Raw genomic sequence first — 14,677 nt, 5'->3', positions numbered from 1 at the left:
CTGGCAGCCCAGCAATCTGAAATATATACATCTGTTCCGCGATTTGGCTGTAACATGGTATGAAATCTTGGTCCCCAACTACCACGTTCTAACGAGGTTTTACTGTACTCTCAGGGACTCAATTATAAATTGATAGATTTTTTACATAGGGAATTAAGGGATACGAGGAAAAGGCAGACAGGTGGAGATGAATCTATCATCAGACCAGCCATGATCTCATTGAATGGTGGATGGAGCAGGCTCGATAGGCCAGATGGGTTACTCCTGCTCCTATTTCTTATCTTCTTATAACTGCAGATATTATCTCCTTCTGATTATCTAACTACAACCTTTTAACTTGGCTCTGCAAATGGTGCATAAAATTTCACCTGATAGAACCTCAAGCAACAATTTCTTTTGTTCTTTTCTTGTTCTTTATTACGTTCTTATAGTTTGACAAAAGCAAAACAATTTCATTGACAAGCAGGTTATATACTTGTTAAATTCCTTTCCTCTTGAACACAACTAACATAGCAATGTCAACTTTCCTGATATCTCTACAATGTTTCCAGCTGCAAAAGCTGAGACCTCTGGACTTTGAGCTGGTATTTCATAATGGTGTGCTGTTTCTAGCATTTGCTAATCATAATCAAAATACAATCAATTTGTTAGTTAATGGGCCAAATGATAATGGGATCCAACCAGGTGCCTGCCTGCCTATCTTAACCTGGTCTGGATATAGAGGGTTACTCAAAGTGATCATCTGTACCAAAGAACTCTTGTATAAAGCAGACCATGACAACCAGACCACAGTCTTTTCTGAAATCCCACTCCTGGGCTCCCCTCTGATGGCTTTTTACAGGTCAATAATATCAGGTGTTCTTAAAATTTTTTGATAGACATTTAATTAAAAACGCTTACTATTTGAGAAATAATTGGAAAAGTATTAGGCTTACTTAAAGCTCCTAGTATATGTTTTACTGTGGTTAGGATAATTAGAAAGATTACATTTAAAAAATACATTGTTCCATTTTGTGGGGAATAAGTTATAACTCTCTGAGAATTGCACTGGAACAGCTGAAAGATATATTTGCCTCCTCAGATGAAAAAAAAACTTTTTCATTTGTCCATTTTGCCATTTCTGAATGAAAGCAAACACTGATGAAATTCATCATTACTGTAAATGTGCCAGCACACTTTTGAGGTTGATGGAAGAAATGGGTATTTGAAGATGCAGTATTCAGACCTGGCACAAAGTTTATAGACTACCAGCAATCCCAGTCCTATATGTTTCTGAGGCCTGGACCAGCAACACTGTCTCCTCAAAATCCTACAAATTCCCTGGAAGGACAAGGAACCAATTCGGCTATGTTGAAAAAGCCACATTGCTTGCAAGCCCGCCACTGGACTCAAACAGACTCATTATTTCCAAGCTCTGTTGCTGGCAGACAGTATAGATTTAAGGATGTTCCTAGAACCTCTTTGGAAAAAAATATGCAACATTCCTGCTGACTATCTGGCCATTCAAAGTAGAGAAGGAGCCTTCAAAAATGTGTTGAGAACCTGGGTTCTCTGTGTACGAAGAATCTCTGAGAAAAGAGTGAAAAGGTGCATAAACTCACAATCTAGCCATCCACCCTCCCCGTCTGACATCTCTTGCTCTGTCTATGGAAGAGTTTTCATGTTGGGCTCATCAGCCACCACAGAACCCACAAAACAAGACTAGAAGCAAACCATCCTTAATCTCAAGGAAATTTGGTCAACAATTATTTAATTTGTTGTGATTTTGGAACTGGGAGACTCAGAAGATTAACAGCAGAGGTGTGAGGAAGTCGATGGATGGAGAAACTACATGGATTACATGCCGGAATCCAGAAATGTACAGTAAATAAGTTTTGTGGATCTTTCCAAGATGATTCACAGCACCTGGCAGGGCACACACATAAAAGGTAGCTTTTGAGCCATGCTATTGCAGAGATTGCAGTGCCATTAAAATCAAGATAATTTGAAATGTCAAAGGGTAACCTTGGAAACATGAAGTAATTTCCAGTTAATGTTCAAAAGAAGTCTTGCACAAAGAATGATATTTGGACCTCAACAGATGAGGAAAATGCATAATTCACACAAGTGCCTGGTCAAATTTCCAGACTGGCACAATTTTGCTAAGAATATTGTAAACAATCTGGAACAAAATACTTTTTTTTAAACCACCAATCAGTTACTATTTGAAAAGTAGCTAAGCTTGAGAGCTTATCAAGACAGCATGTTGTGAAATATTTTCATTTTATGTTAATTGGTAGTTAAAACACAAGTTGAAGCCCCTGTGTAATGTTTTGTCAATGTATGAGGATTTGGAGAATCACATGATTCAGTTGGATCTCTGATCCATCTATAAAAGTAATCCTGTAATATATACTGAATAAGCATGTTTAAAAATCCCAAGTATGTGTTTACTAAATTTATAGTAATTGATGAGGTTATCATCTAACCAAATAAAGGATCATGGCTGGTGATCCTTGAAAAATGAATATTTCTGGCTGATTTTTCCTTCGGTGCAGTATTGCATGAATTTTTTTGATGTGCAGAATTGAATGCTTAAAAGAATGAGTAACCTAGTCATAGTTCAATATTTTATAATGTAACTAATTTTCATTTGATATTATTTGTGGAGAGGTACTCAAGTAATGACCAAGGTTTAACCATCTGCTTTTCTGTCAAGGTAAACAAGGCCGTGGGTAAAGCTCAAATCTACACTGCTGATCTCTCAGAGATTCCACGATGTAATTGTAAGCCAACTGATGAGAATCCCTGTGGAGTAGACTCTGAATGTCTGAATAGAATGTTAATGTATGAATGCCATCCAGCCGTCTGTCCTGCAGGAGAAAAATGCCAGAACCAGTGCTTCATTAAGCGGCAGTATCCTGAAGTAGAAATTTTAAGAACTCCAGGGCGAGGATGGGGTTTACTTGCAAAATATAACATTAAGAAGGTGAGGTATATGCCTTCATTGATGTCTGAATATTAAAAGCAATTAGAAATCGAACTCTTGTTCATTTGATGGAAGAACTAGTATGTTACAAAAGGGGTGAAGCGATTCAGTATTTTATGCTTCTCCCCTTCATATTGGGAGATGGAATCCACAACAGTGCTCACTTGAAGCTACTCTCTTTCTAACTTGGTAAATGCTCAGTTAATGTCTAAAATTGAAAGGACTGTAAAATAATTTATTTAGACTATTTCCTAAATATTCTATAGCTGTTGTAATCTGAATGTTTAGAAATTAGTAAAGGTGTCTGCCTATTTTAAAAGCTAAATATCCCATGTATAAAATCTGACCTTTTAAATATTTTTTAATATTGCCATCATCAAGAGATAAGAAAAGTATATTATTCTTCATTTTGCTGTCCTGTAAAGGAGAAATTTTAAGAAAGAAAATAAATTGCTTTGCCTTCATAGGTGGGTAACTGTTTTTGTCAACGGGGTTTCAAGACAAACTGAGCAGTTATTAAAAGTTGGGGAAATGATTGGAGAAATATCAGTGTGCCTAGTCTGTGTTCTGCAAATGACAGGAATTGAATATTGATAACACTTCTAGGTTTGGCAATTAGTTAATATTGGCTGTTTTTATATTAATGTCATTTAATATTTGATGTGATGAGATGAATATTCGTGAGTTAGTTCCTGTCCTTCATGATAATGGCTATACCCGGAGGTTGAAGACAGGATAATTTGAAATATTTTGTTGAGCCTGATATATTGCTTTCTATGGATGAGCAATTTTCATCCAACTTTTTAAAGTAATTACTTGTACTTCTTTGTAGTGGGGTATTGTCTCTTGAGAGAGAATTTTATTACATTTTTATGACAATATTGTAAATAGGTTTGGACAATTTTTTTAAGCATTGTTCTAATCTTTGTGGTGAGCATAGCAGCTAGTCTAACGCTGTTACAGCCCCAGCAACCAAGGTTCGAATCCGGTGCTGGCTGTAAGGAGTTTGTATGTTCTCCCCGTGTCTGCATGGGTTTCCTCTGGGCACTGTGGTTTCCTCCCACCCTTTAAAATATATGGGGGTGTAGCATGCGCGCTACCAAGAAGTGTGGAAAGAAGACATATACACGAGGAATCGAGGAAAAAAAGAATGATTTATTGCACTGGCAGCTCTGCTTATAACTCCTGTGTAAATCTATAACTCCTTGTAGTTAACGTCGGGAGTGACGTCACAGTAAATTGCAGGCTCATTGTAACCAAATGAAATAAATGATAAATGCCTCTAATTCAGACTACATTTGCAACAATTGAGCTATGGTAGTATAAATTACTTTCTTGTTAAATATTTTATAATATAATATAAGATAGTAGAAGACATAAAAACAAACACAGGTAATAGCAGGTAATGAAGGGACAAAAGGAAGGGTAGAACTTAAAACAATTAATGTTAATAGGCAAAGTAATGGATAACATATCCCTTCAATTTTATAATGTAGTGTTCAGATAGAGGTGACTGCTGAGACTTGGATGCAGTGGTTGTGATTGTCCAACATTCCCTGAATTCTGAAAAATGGGTTGAAAAGTAACAAGCAATGACACTGCTGTTTTAAGAAAGAAAGGAGAGAGAAAATGGGGAAATATGGACCAGTTAGCCTAACATCAGTTTTCTGTAAGTGGTAGAATACATCATTAGAAACAATGAAAACAGAGCACTTAGGAAGCATGTCATTATTGGGTTGTATTGACATAGCTTTATGAGAATGAGATCATGGTTAACAAAGTTATTCATTTTGAGAATGTGAGTAGCAGCATATAGAAAAGGTAATGGTATAGATATAGATAAAGAAATGGCAGTGAATGTAAAGTATTTTGATTCCTAAATGGTATTCAATAAAGTGCTACCTAAAAAGTTAGGTTGAGGAAAATAACTAGGAATCTATGTTATGAAAGACCCTGGCTGAGTTATATGTTGGAAATAAATCTACAGTTCTGGTTTCTATTCTATAAATCACTGGAGGTACACTAAGTGAAATAATGATTGAATCGGCTGGGAATTATTTTTCATTTGGAGGTGAAACTTTGAGGAGATTTAATCAAAATTAAATATGAACAGATTATTTCAGTTTGTGGAAATCCAAAACAAGCATGAAAACAAAATTATAAATGAATCCAATAGGGAAATGGGAAGGCATTTCTTAGAGAATGATTAGATTGCTACAAAAGGAAGTGATGAGACCAATATCTTGTATGCTTTTAAAAACTTGACAAGCACATCAGACAAACTGCAAAGGAAATAGAGGAGAAAGCTCAAGTAGAGTACAAAAATTCCCACAGATAAGTTGAACCATACTGATCATTTCATTAATATATATGCTTTAGAATGGTGTAGCAGATAATTTTTCAGGTATTTCTTCCACCTTCTTGAGTGTGAGATAAAACTAACTTACACTAAACATTATAAGAAGTTGCAATGTATAAAAAAACAATTTTTAATATGTACTTTAACAGTAAATATTTTTGTTTTTAAAAAAATCCCTTAATAGCAACATTATTTTTGATGGCTATATAAACCCTCCAGTTTTCTCCCTCCCCTGATCCCATCCCTGTTGAGAGGAAGGATCAATCACTCAAATATTTTAGTGATTTCTTTTTCCAAACATGTTGCTTGAGTGGCTGAGTTCTTCCAGATTTTCTGATATTTTTTTAATGTATTTTTTGATAGCTGTTATGTTAATTTTCACTGTTGACTTCAGGAAGGGAAAACCAGAAGTATACAATCCAGTAATCATTTGGGGATCAAAGGTGGAGAGGGTGAGCAAATTTAAGTTCTTGGGAGTCACTATCTTGGAGGATCTTTCCTGGACCTAACATACTAATGGCATGGTGAAGAAAACACGTCAGCATCTTTATTTCCTCAGGAAAGCAGCAGCAATCATCAACAGCGCACTGTGGTTGCTGCTACCATGAGGAAAGAGGTATAGGTGCCACAAGACTCACACCAGCAGGTTCAAGAACAGTTGCTACCCCTCCATCATCATCTCCTCAACAACAAGGGACTCATTTGAGGACTCCTAGTTTTGAACTTCATTGATTTTTTTTCTCTCTGTATTGCTATCAATTTGTTTACATCTTTTTTGTTTACACATCTTCGAGTATGGTTTCTTCCACCACTAATGTGGTAAGTTCTGCCTTGTCTGAAGGAAAAGAATCTCAAGGTTGTATGTGATTGCATATATATGTACTCTGACAATAAATATGAATTTTGAATTTTTTACAGGGAGAATTTGTGAATGAATATGTGGGTGAGGTCATAGATGAGGAGGAATGTTACGCTCGCATCAAGTATGCACAGGAACATGACATCACCAATTTCTACATGCTTACTCTTGACAAGGTAAAAACTTGAAAGCTTTTAAATATGCATTAGTCTCCTGACTTGCCGAAGTGTGTCCAGCAAAAACAACGCCAAAAACAATTCAGAAAAAGCAGCCTGAATGATATGCTCTTAAATTGGCAGTTAACTACTTCCCAATGTTAACTTATTAAAGCCAAAAGTTTCCAAAAGAGATGTTGGCATCGTCATCAATCAAACATACCAGAAATCAGACTTGAATATTCATATTAGTGATTAAAAATTGGTCCGATTTATGTCAGAACAGCATAACTAATTCAATAAATATAATTTCTTGTGTCAGCTACATCTTACCCTGCAGAAATTACACAAATTCTAATATATTGGATATACATTTTAGATGTGGTGAAGAAACTGGAACTTTTTTACATTCCACCTGATCATGCTCCAAAGTGAAACCTTTTTGAGAAAATTTAAGAATTTTATTAGACCAGATTATTGGGAAACAATTCCCACAAAGTCCAGAATTGTTTCTCCTAGGTAATATTGTGGGCATAAGACCCAAAATGAAGCTTCCCAAGTACCAATTAGAATTTCTTAAAATTGCATTGGCGGTGACCAGGAAATGTATTGCGGTTACTTGGAAGTCTGATTCCTTTTTTTTTAAATTTTTTATTTTTCACACCATAAATCACATTAGCCATGATCCCCACTTTTTCCTTTTCACACATATACAGTGACATTTTCTCCCCCCCCCCCTCCCTCCTCCCAACCCACCCCCCCCTCCCATCCATTTAAGATATACAATCTAGGATACATTAAACCAGTCAGACAATGTTGTCACTCAACAAAAATACACCAGAAATTCTACTGAGTCCATTCCTTTCATTTCCTTCTCCTTCCATCAACTTAGGTAATGATTGTCCCCGGTAGGTTTTCGCTATTGTATTTAATGTAAGGCTCCCATATTTGTTCGAATATTTCAATATTATTTCTTAAACTATATGTTATTTTTTTCTAATGGAATACATTTATTCATTTCTATATACCATTGTTGTATTTTCAAATTATCTTCCAATTTCCAGGTTGACATAATACATTTTTTTGCTACGGCTAGAGCTATCTTAACAAATCTTTTTTGTGCATCCTCCAAATCAATTCCAAATTCTTTGTTTTTTATGTTACTTAGGAGAAAGATCTCTGGATTCTTTGGTATATTGTTTTCTGTTATTTTATTTAATATCTGATTGAGATCTTCCCAAAATTTTTCTACTTTCTCACATGTCCAGATTGCATGAATTGTTGTTCCCATTTCTTTTTTACATCGAAAACATCTATCAGATACTGTTGGGTCCCATTTATTTAACTTTTGAGGTGTAATGTATAGTCTGTGTATCCAGTTATATTGTATCATACGTAGCCTCGTATTTATTGTATTTTCATCGTTCCAGAACATAATTTCTCCCATGTTTCCTTTTTTATCTTTATATTTAAATCTTGTTCCCATTTTTGTTTAGTTTTACCATTTGTTTCCTCATTCTCCTTTTCTTGCAGTTTAATATACATATTTGTTATAAATCTTTTGATTATCATTATATCTGTAATCACATATTCAAGGTTGCTTGCCTCTGGCAAACTCAAACTGCTTCCTAATTTATCCTTCAAGTAGGATCTCAATTGGTAATATGCCAGCGCTGTATCTTGAGTTATATTGTACTTATCTTTCATTTGTTCAAAGGATAAGAATCTATTTCCTGAAAAACAATTTTCTATTCTTTTAATCCCTTTTTTTCCCATTCTCTAAAGGAAAGGTTATCTATTGTAAAAGGGAGTAACTTGTTTTGCGTCAATATTAGTTTTGGTAATTGATAATTTGTTTTATTTCTTTCTACATAAATCTTCCAAATATTGAGAAGATGATGTAATACTGGAGAACTTCTATGTTGTACCAATTTTTCATCCCATTTATATAATATGTGTTCAGGTATCTTTTCCCCTATTTTATCTAATTCTAATCTCGTCCAATCTGGCTTTTCCCTTGTTTGATAAAAATCTGATAGGTATCTTAATTGTGCGGCTCTATAATAATTTTTAAAGTTTGGCAGTTGTAAGCCTCCTTGTTTATACCATTCTGTTAATTTATCTAGTGCTATCCTCGGTTTCCCCCCTCTCCATAAAAATTTCCTTATTATTTTCTTTAACTCCTTGAAGAATTTTTCTGTCAGTTGTATTAGCAATGCCTGAAATAAGTATAATATCCTTGGAAAAATTTTCATTTTAATACAGTTTATCCTTCCTATTAGTGTTAGTGGTAAATCTTTCCAATGCTCTAAATCGTCCTGTAATTTTTTCATTAGTGGATAATAATTGAGTTTATATAGTTGGCTGAGATTTTTGTTTATTTGTACACCTAGGTATCTTATTGCTTGCATTTGCCATCTAAATGGTGATTCCTTCTTAAATTTTGAGAAATCCGCATTATTCATAGGCATTGCTTCACTTTTATTTACGTTTATCTTGTAACCCGACACTTCTCCATATTCCTTCAATTTCTCATATAATTCTTTTATTGATAGTTCTGGTTCTGTTAAGTACACTATAACATCATCCGCAAATAGACTGATTTTATATTCCTTTTCTTTTATTTTTATTCCTTTTATATTATTATCTATTCTTATCAATTCTGCTAGTGGTTCTATAGCTAACGCAAACAATAAAGGTGATAATGGGCATCCCTGCCGTGTTGACCTGCTTAAGTTAAATTGCTTTGATACATGTCCATTTACTGTCACTTTCGCTAACGGTCCCTTATATAATGCTTTAATCCAATTAATATACTTCTCCGGTAAACTGAATTTTTGCAATTCTTTGAACAAATAATTCCATTCTACTCTGTCGAAGGCTTTCTCTGCGTCTAAAGCAACTGCTACTGTAGGTGTTTTATTTCCTTCTACTGCATGAATTAAGTTAATAAATTTACAAATATTGTCTGTTGTGCGTCTTTTTTTGATAAATCCAGTTTGGTCTAAATTTACCATTTTCGGTACATGCTCTGCTAATCTGTTTGCTAATAGTTTAGCTATTATCTTATAATCTGTGTTAAGTAAAGATATTGGTCTATATGACGCTGGTGAGAGTGGATCTTTCCCTTGCTTTAGTATTACTGTAATTATTGCTGTTTTACATGAATCCGGTAAGCTTTGTGTTTCATCAATCTGGTTGATTACATCCAGGAGGGGCGGAATTAATAAGTCTTTAAATGTTTTGTAGAATTCTATTGGGAATCCATCCTCTCCTGGTGTCTTATTATTTGGTAATTTTTTTATTATCTCTTGTATTTCTACTATTCCAAATGGTTCTGTTAATTTATTTTGTTCCTCTATTTGTAGTTTTGGTAGTTCAATTTTAGTCAGAAATTCATCTATTTTCCCTTCTTTCCCTTCGTTTTCAGTTCGGTATAATTGTTCATAGAATTCTCTAAAGTTTTCCTAAATTTCTTTTGGATTATATGTAATTTGTTTGTCTTTTTTCCTTGATGCCAATACCATTTTCTTAGCTTGTTCTGTCTTAAGCTGTCATGCAAGGATTTTGTGCGTTTTTTCACCCAGTTCATAATATTTCTGTTTTGTCTTCATTATATTCTTATATTCTGTTTTTCTTATTCTATCTTGCATACTAGCTGATAACAAAAATAGGTCTATTCTTGAGTATGTTTTATGTCTAGCCGAGTAATATGAATATTCCTTTTCTTTTGGGTGTTGTTTCCTCCATATATCCAAAAGTTGCATTTCTTCCATTGATTTAATTATAAATTTGGTTACTTTGTTCTTTCTGTTAATTTTTTTCCCAGTTTTATCCATATTTGAATCGAAATTCAGGTTGAAATCCCCTCCTATTAATATGTTCCCTTGCGTATTTGCTACCTTCAAAAAGATATCTTGCATAAACTTTTGATCTTCTTCGTTAGGTGAATATACATTGAGTAGATTCCAAAACTCCGAATATATCTGACATTTTATCATTACATATCTCCCTGCTGGATCTATTATTTCCTCTTCTATTTTAAATGGCACATTGTTACTAATTAATATAGCTACTCCTCTTGCTTTTGAATTATACGATGCTGCTGTTACATGTCCTATCCAATCTCTCTTTAATTTCTTGTGCTCCAATTCAGTTAAGTGTGTTTCTTGCACAAATGCTATATCAATTTTTTCTTTTTTCAGTAAATTTAGCAGTTTCTTCCTTTTAATTTGGTTATGTATTCCATTAACATTTAAAGTCATATAGTTCAACGTAGCCATTTTATACTTTGTTTATCTTCCCTTTCCGTTTTTCCATCATTACCTTTCCTCCTTTTCCATTTCTGTTTTCTTGTTTTAAACCCTTTATAAAAAGACAACATTCCTAAAACATCAAACATTTTCCTTATTCTCCTATTTAAAACTTCTTTAGCCCCAATCTCCCCTTCCCCTCCTGAGTTGTCCTTTATCCCTTGTCGGACAACCACATCTCCCCTCTCCATTTGGATTTGCGAATTCACTCGCAAGCGTCAGCTGATTTTGCAGTGACCGCAACTCCTCCCCACCCAGCCCCCCCCAGAAAAGATTTCACTTTTCATATGTAACAAAGGTCACTCTTTTAGTTCCCTCCTTATTCCCTCTATTCCATTTCCTTCCCTTATTAATTCTTGTCTATCCTATCTATATTTTCCTCTAAATACAGATACATTCATGTATGCACATTATACATATACACACATATACCTTTTTACCCACATACATATAAATCGTGGTCATTTTTACTCTCATTACACGTCTTCATCCCTCAGTCTATTTTGTAATTGTTCTGCAAATTTTCGTGCTTCTTCTGGATCCGAGAATAGTCTGTTTTGTTGTCCTGGAATAAATATTTTCAATACCGCAGGATGCTTTAGTATAAATTTATACCCTTTCTTCCATAAAATCGCCTTTGCTGTATTGAACTCCTTTCTCTTCTTCAGGAGTTCAAAACTTATATCTGGATAAATGAAGATTTTTTGCCCTTTGTACTCCAGTGGCTTGTTCCCCTCTCTTACTTTTTCCATTGTCTTCTCCAGTACCTTTTCTCTTGTAGTATATCTTAGGAATTTTACTAAAATAGATCTTGGTTTTTGTTGTGGTTGTGGTTTAAAAGCCAATGCTCTATGTGCCCTTTCTATTTCCATTTCTTGCTGTAGTTCTGGACATCCTAGGATCCTGGGGATCCAATCTTTTATAAACTCTCTCATATCCTTGCCTTCTTCATCTTCTTTAAGGCCCACTATCTTTATGTTATTTCTTCTGTTATAATTTTCCATTATATCTTTTTTCTGAGCTAACAGTTCTTGTGTCTCTATAACTTTTTTATTAGATTCCTCTAATTTCTTTTTTAAGTCCTCTACCTCCATTTCTACTGCTGCTTCCCGCTCTTCCATCTTGTCCATTTTCTTTCCCATTTCTGTTAAGGTCATATCTATTTTATTCATTTTCTCTTCTGTGTTGTTTATTCTTCTTCTTAAATCATTAAATTCCTGCGTTTGCCATTCTTTAAATGACTCCATGTATTCTTTAATAAGAGAAAGTATATCCTTTATCTTGCCTTTCCCTTCTTCTTCTATTTCACTGTACTCTTCCTCTTCCTCTTCTTCTTCCTCTGGGTTGGCCATCTGTTGTTTCTTTGTTGCCCTTCTCTTCTTTCTTGTTTTCATAGTCACCCCTCCCGTCGGTGTGTTTTTTTTCATGCGCACCGCGCATGCGCGAGGAGTTGCGCATGCGCCGTTGCGCACTTTTACTCGGCTCAGCGAGCCATTTTTGTAGTCCACTTTCTACCGACCTGAGGGAGCGGGTTTCTCTCTCCACCGCGGGCCTCTTCGAACAGGTAAGGCCTTCTCCTTCTTCCTCCGTTGTCTTCTCTTCCTCTCTTCTTACCGTTGATTTCGATTTTTCTTTTTTTGTCGCCATCTTCTTTCCACCTTTATACTCACTTTTCTTTAATTTTTATTTCTGTGCCTTTGTGTTTTCCTTTGTTTTTTCCGACTTTTCTGGAGAGGGCTGGGGTTCACCGTCCGGCCACTACTCCATCACGTGACTCCCCTCGGAAGTCTGATTCCTTTCTGGATACAGCCCATTGGAATACAGAAATGCATAGTTGTGTTCACCTGGATAAAATTACTTGTAATCTAAGGAAGAGGTATAATGTGTTTTTGCAGGTATGGCAACCATATTTGCAGAATGTAAGGTTGAATATTTAGGGATACTTATTCTGTTCCTGGGTTCTTCGCCCTTGTCCTTTCCCCTATTTGAGATCAAGGCAAGAAAAGGAATTAGATCCTCTGAAGTGATCCTGGATCCCGACAGTTCTTCCTATTTACCTATCTATTTTCTCCTTCTTTCTTTTCTATTTTTCTGTTTCGCGGTTTTGTTTGAGGGTGGAGGGGGTGGGGCTGTTTAGATATAAGGAAAACTTGTATCATTGAATTTCTCATTTCAATTTTTAGGTTAGTGGTTATTTCTTGATATATGTTTGACCACAAAATTAAAATCAAGTATTTAAAAATAATCAAACATACCATTAAATTAGAAACTGTCATAGTGACATGGGAAGCAATCAGAGGTGTCACGAATGAAAGTGGGACAGGATTGGACCAGGGAGAAAGGATAAAGTCAAGTTAAAAGAAGTTTGACAAGAGCAGGCTGAAATAAGAGAAATGCTGGGACAGTCCAATTTGTAGATTTTATCAGGAAGTAGAAATTGGTAATGTAAGGCTGGAAGACCCTATGGCTAGAAACTGAAGTGTAGATTTCCCCAAGGATAACAAATCATTTATGGTCTAGGACAGGGGTAGGCAATTACCCAAATTTACCCAGCCCGGTGTGCAGCTGCCCCCCTCAGTGTGGTGCGAGCTCCACATCAGAGCGTGGCTCCCCACTCTCTCTAATTGGCTTTCCCATTCTCTGCATTGGAGGCTCCACTGCTCTGTGCATGGCTTACCCCCCCCCCCCCCCCCACTTCTCCGTGTTGGAAACTCCCCCACTTTTTATGTGCAGCTCCTCCACTCTGCATTGGAGACCCTTCCCAGCCTCTGCGCTGGATGTTCTCCCCCCCATCCCCCACCCCTCACCATCACCCTTGGCGCTGGAGTCCCCCTGTCCTCGGCGCTGGAGGACCTTCACTTTTGGCATGGGACAATTCCCCCCCCCCCCCCCAACCGCAGTGTCATTCTCCCCCTCCCATGACGGTGTCATTCTCCCCCTTCCACGGTGACATTATCCTGCCATCTGTGAGAGCCTTCTCTTCTGCATGAGACCCATCTCTTCTGTGAGAGACTTATATCTGTGAGAATCCACCTCTCTCTGTACAACACCACCTCTTTCCATAATACTCTTTCAATTTTCCTCCTCTCTCTCTCTCTCTCTCACCTTGTTTCTGTATGTGAGTCTTTTTCTGTGTGTGTATATGACACCATCTCTCAGTGTGACTCCTTGTCTCTCTACAATCATCTGCCTCTCAGACTGTTGTACTTCCTCTCCCTGAGTTGGACTTCCTCTCTCTGTGTGACTCATCCTCTCTCTACGTGGGAGAGTTCCTTCTCTCTGCATGAGGCTCGCCCTCTCTATGTGTGACATTTTCCACCTCTCACTGCTCTCTGTTTTGGGGTTAGTTATTTTGTTTTCATTGTAACTAATTTTTCTCCTTTTTAACTATTTTGTGTCATTTTAATGACTAATTTGTGATTTTTGGTGCATTTCCACATTTGAAGGTGCCTTCCCTGACCCAAAATGTGTCGTCATTTTCATTTCATTCATTTATTCATTGCATTTATTTATTTGTTTGTTTGTTTCATTGATGGTAGCATCATTGTGCCCCGCCATTCAATCACTGACACAACCATCCAGTCCACGCATGGTAAAAGATTGCCTGCCCCTAGTCTAGGAGAAAATGGCCATATGTTCATTGATGGGGTCATAGTCCAGAGGGAGGTATGGGAATGTATTGAAAGCCAACATTTGGAATCAAATTTTGGCAAGCAAGGTTATAATTGAACAGTAGACAGTTTTTAAGAAAGCTTCAAGTTTAGCCCAGGTACATTTCCACAAGAGGAAAATTTTGGGGAAACAAGAGCTGGAGCTCTGGAAATTGTGATTCAAATTTGAAGCATATAAAAGCGGTGTACAAGTTGAAGTACAATTGAGAACACTGAATTTGGATGGATTAGAAGGGACATGAAAAGGGAAAGCAGGGAGGAAAAGAAAAACTATAAGCAGATTGCTATTTAACATCGAAAAAATTGGCAAGGTTTTCAAAAGGAAGTAATCAAAAGAGTTAAACAAGAAAGT

General features: G+C 36.2%; 1 protein-coding gene across 11 annotated transcripts in view; it reads left to right on the top strand.

Moving 5' to 3' along the window:
• Positions 1 to 14,677, top strand: part of LOC138743475 (uncharacterized) — a 192,718-nt gene that overhangs the window by 163,996 nt on the left and 14,045 nt on the right. For 10 of the 11 annotated variants that reach the window (XM_069898910.1, XM_069898911.1, XM_069898909.1 and 7 more), the window contains 2 exons: positions 2,699 to 2,968; positions 6,246 to 6,362. In XM_069898910.1, coding sequence (XP_069755011.1) covers positions 2,699 to 2,968; positions 6,246 to 6,362 — 387 coding nt within the window. Of the gene's footprint in view, positions 1 to 2,698; positions 2,969 to 6,245; positions 6,363 to 14,677 lie in introns of those variants that run through there. The other variant, XM_069898912.1, reaches the window with a different exon arrangement.

The sequence above is a fragment of the Narcine bancroftii genome, chromosome 9, assembly GCF_036971445.1.
Source record: "Narcine bancroftii isolate sNarBan1 chromosome 9, sNarBan1.hap1, whole genome shotgun sequence".
In the NCBI taxonomy this organism is placed as follows: Eukaryota; Metazoa; Chordata; class Chondrichthyes; order Torpediniformes; family Narcinidae; genus Narcine; species Narcine bancroftii.
This window is presented reverse-complemented; position numbering and strand designations above follow the sequence as displayed.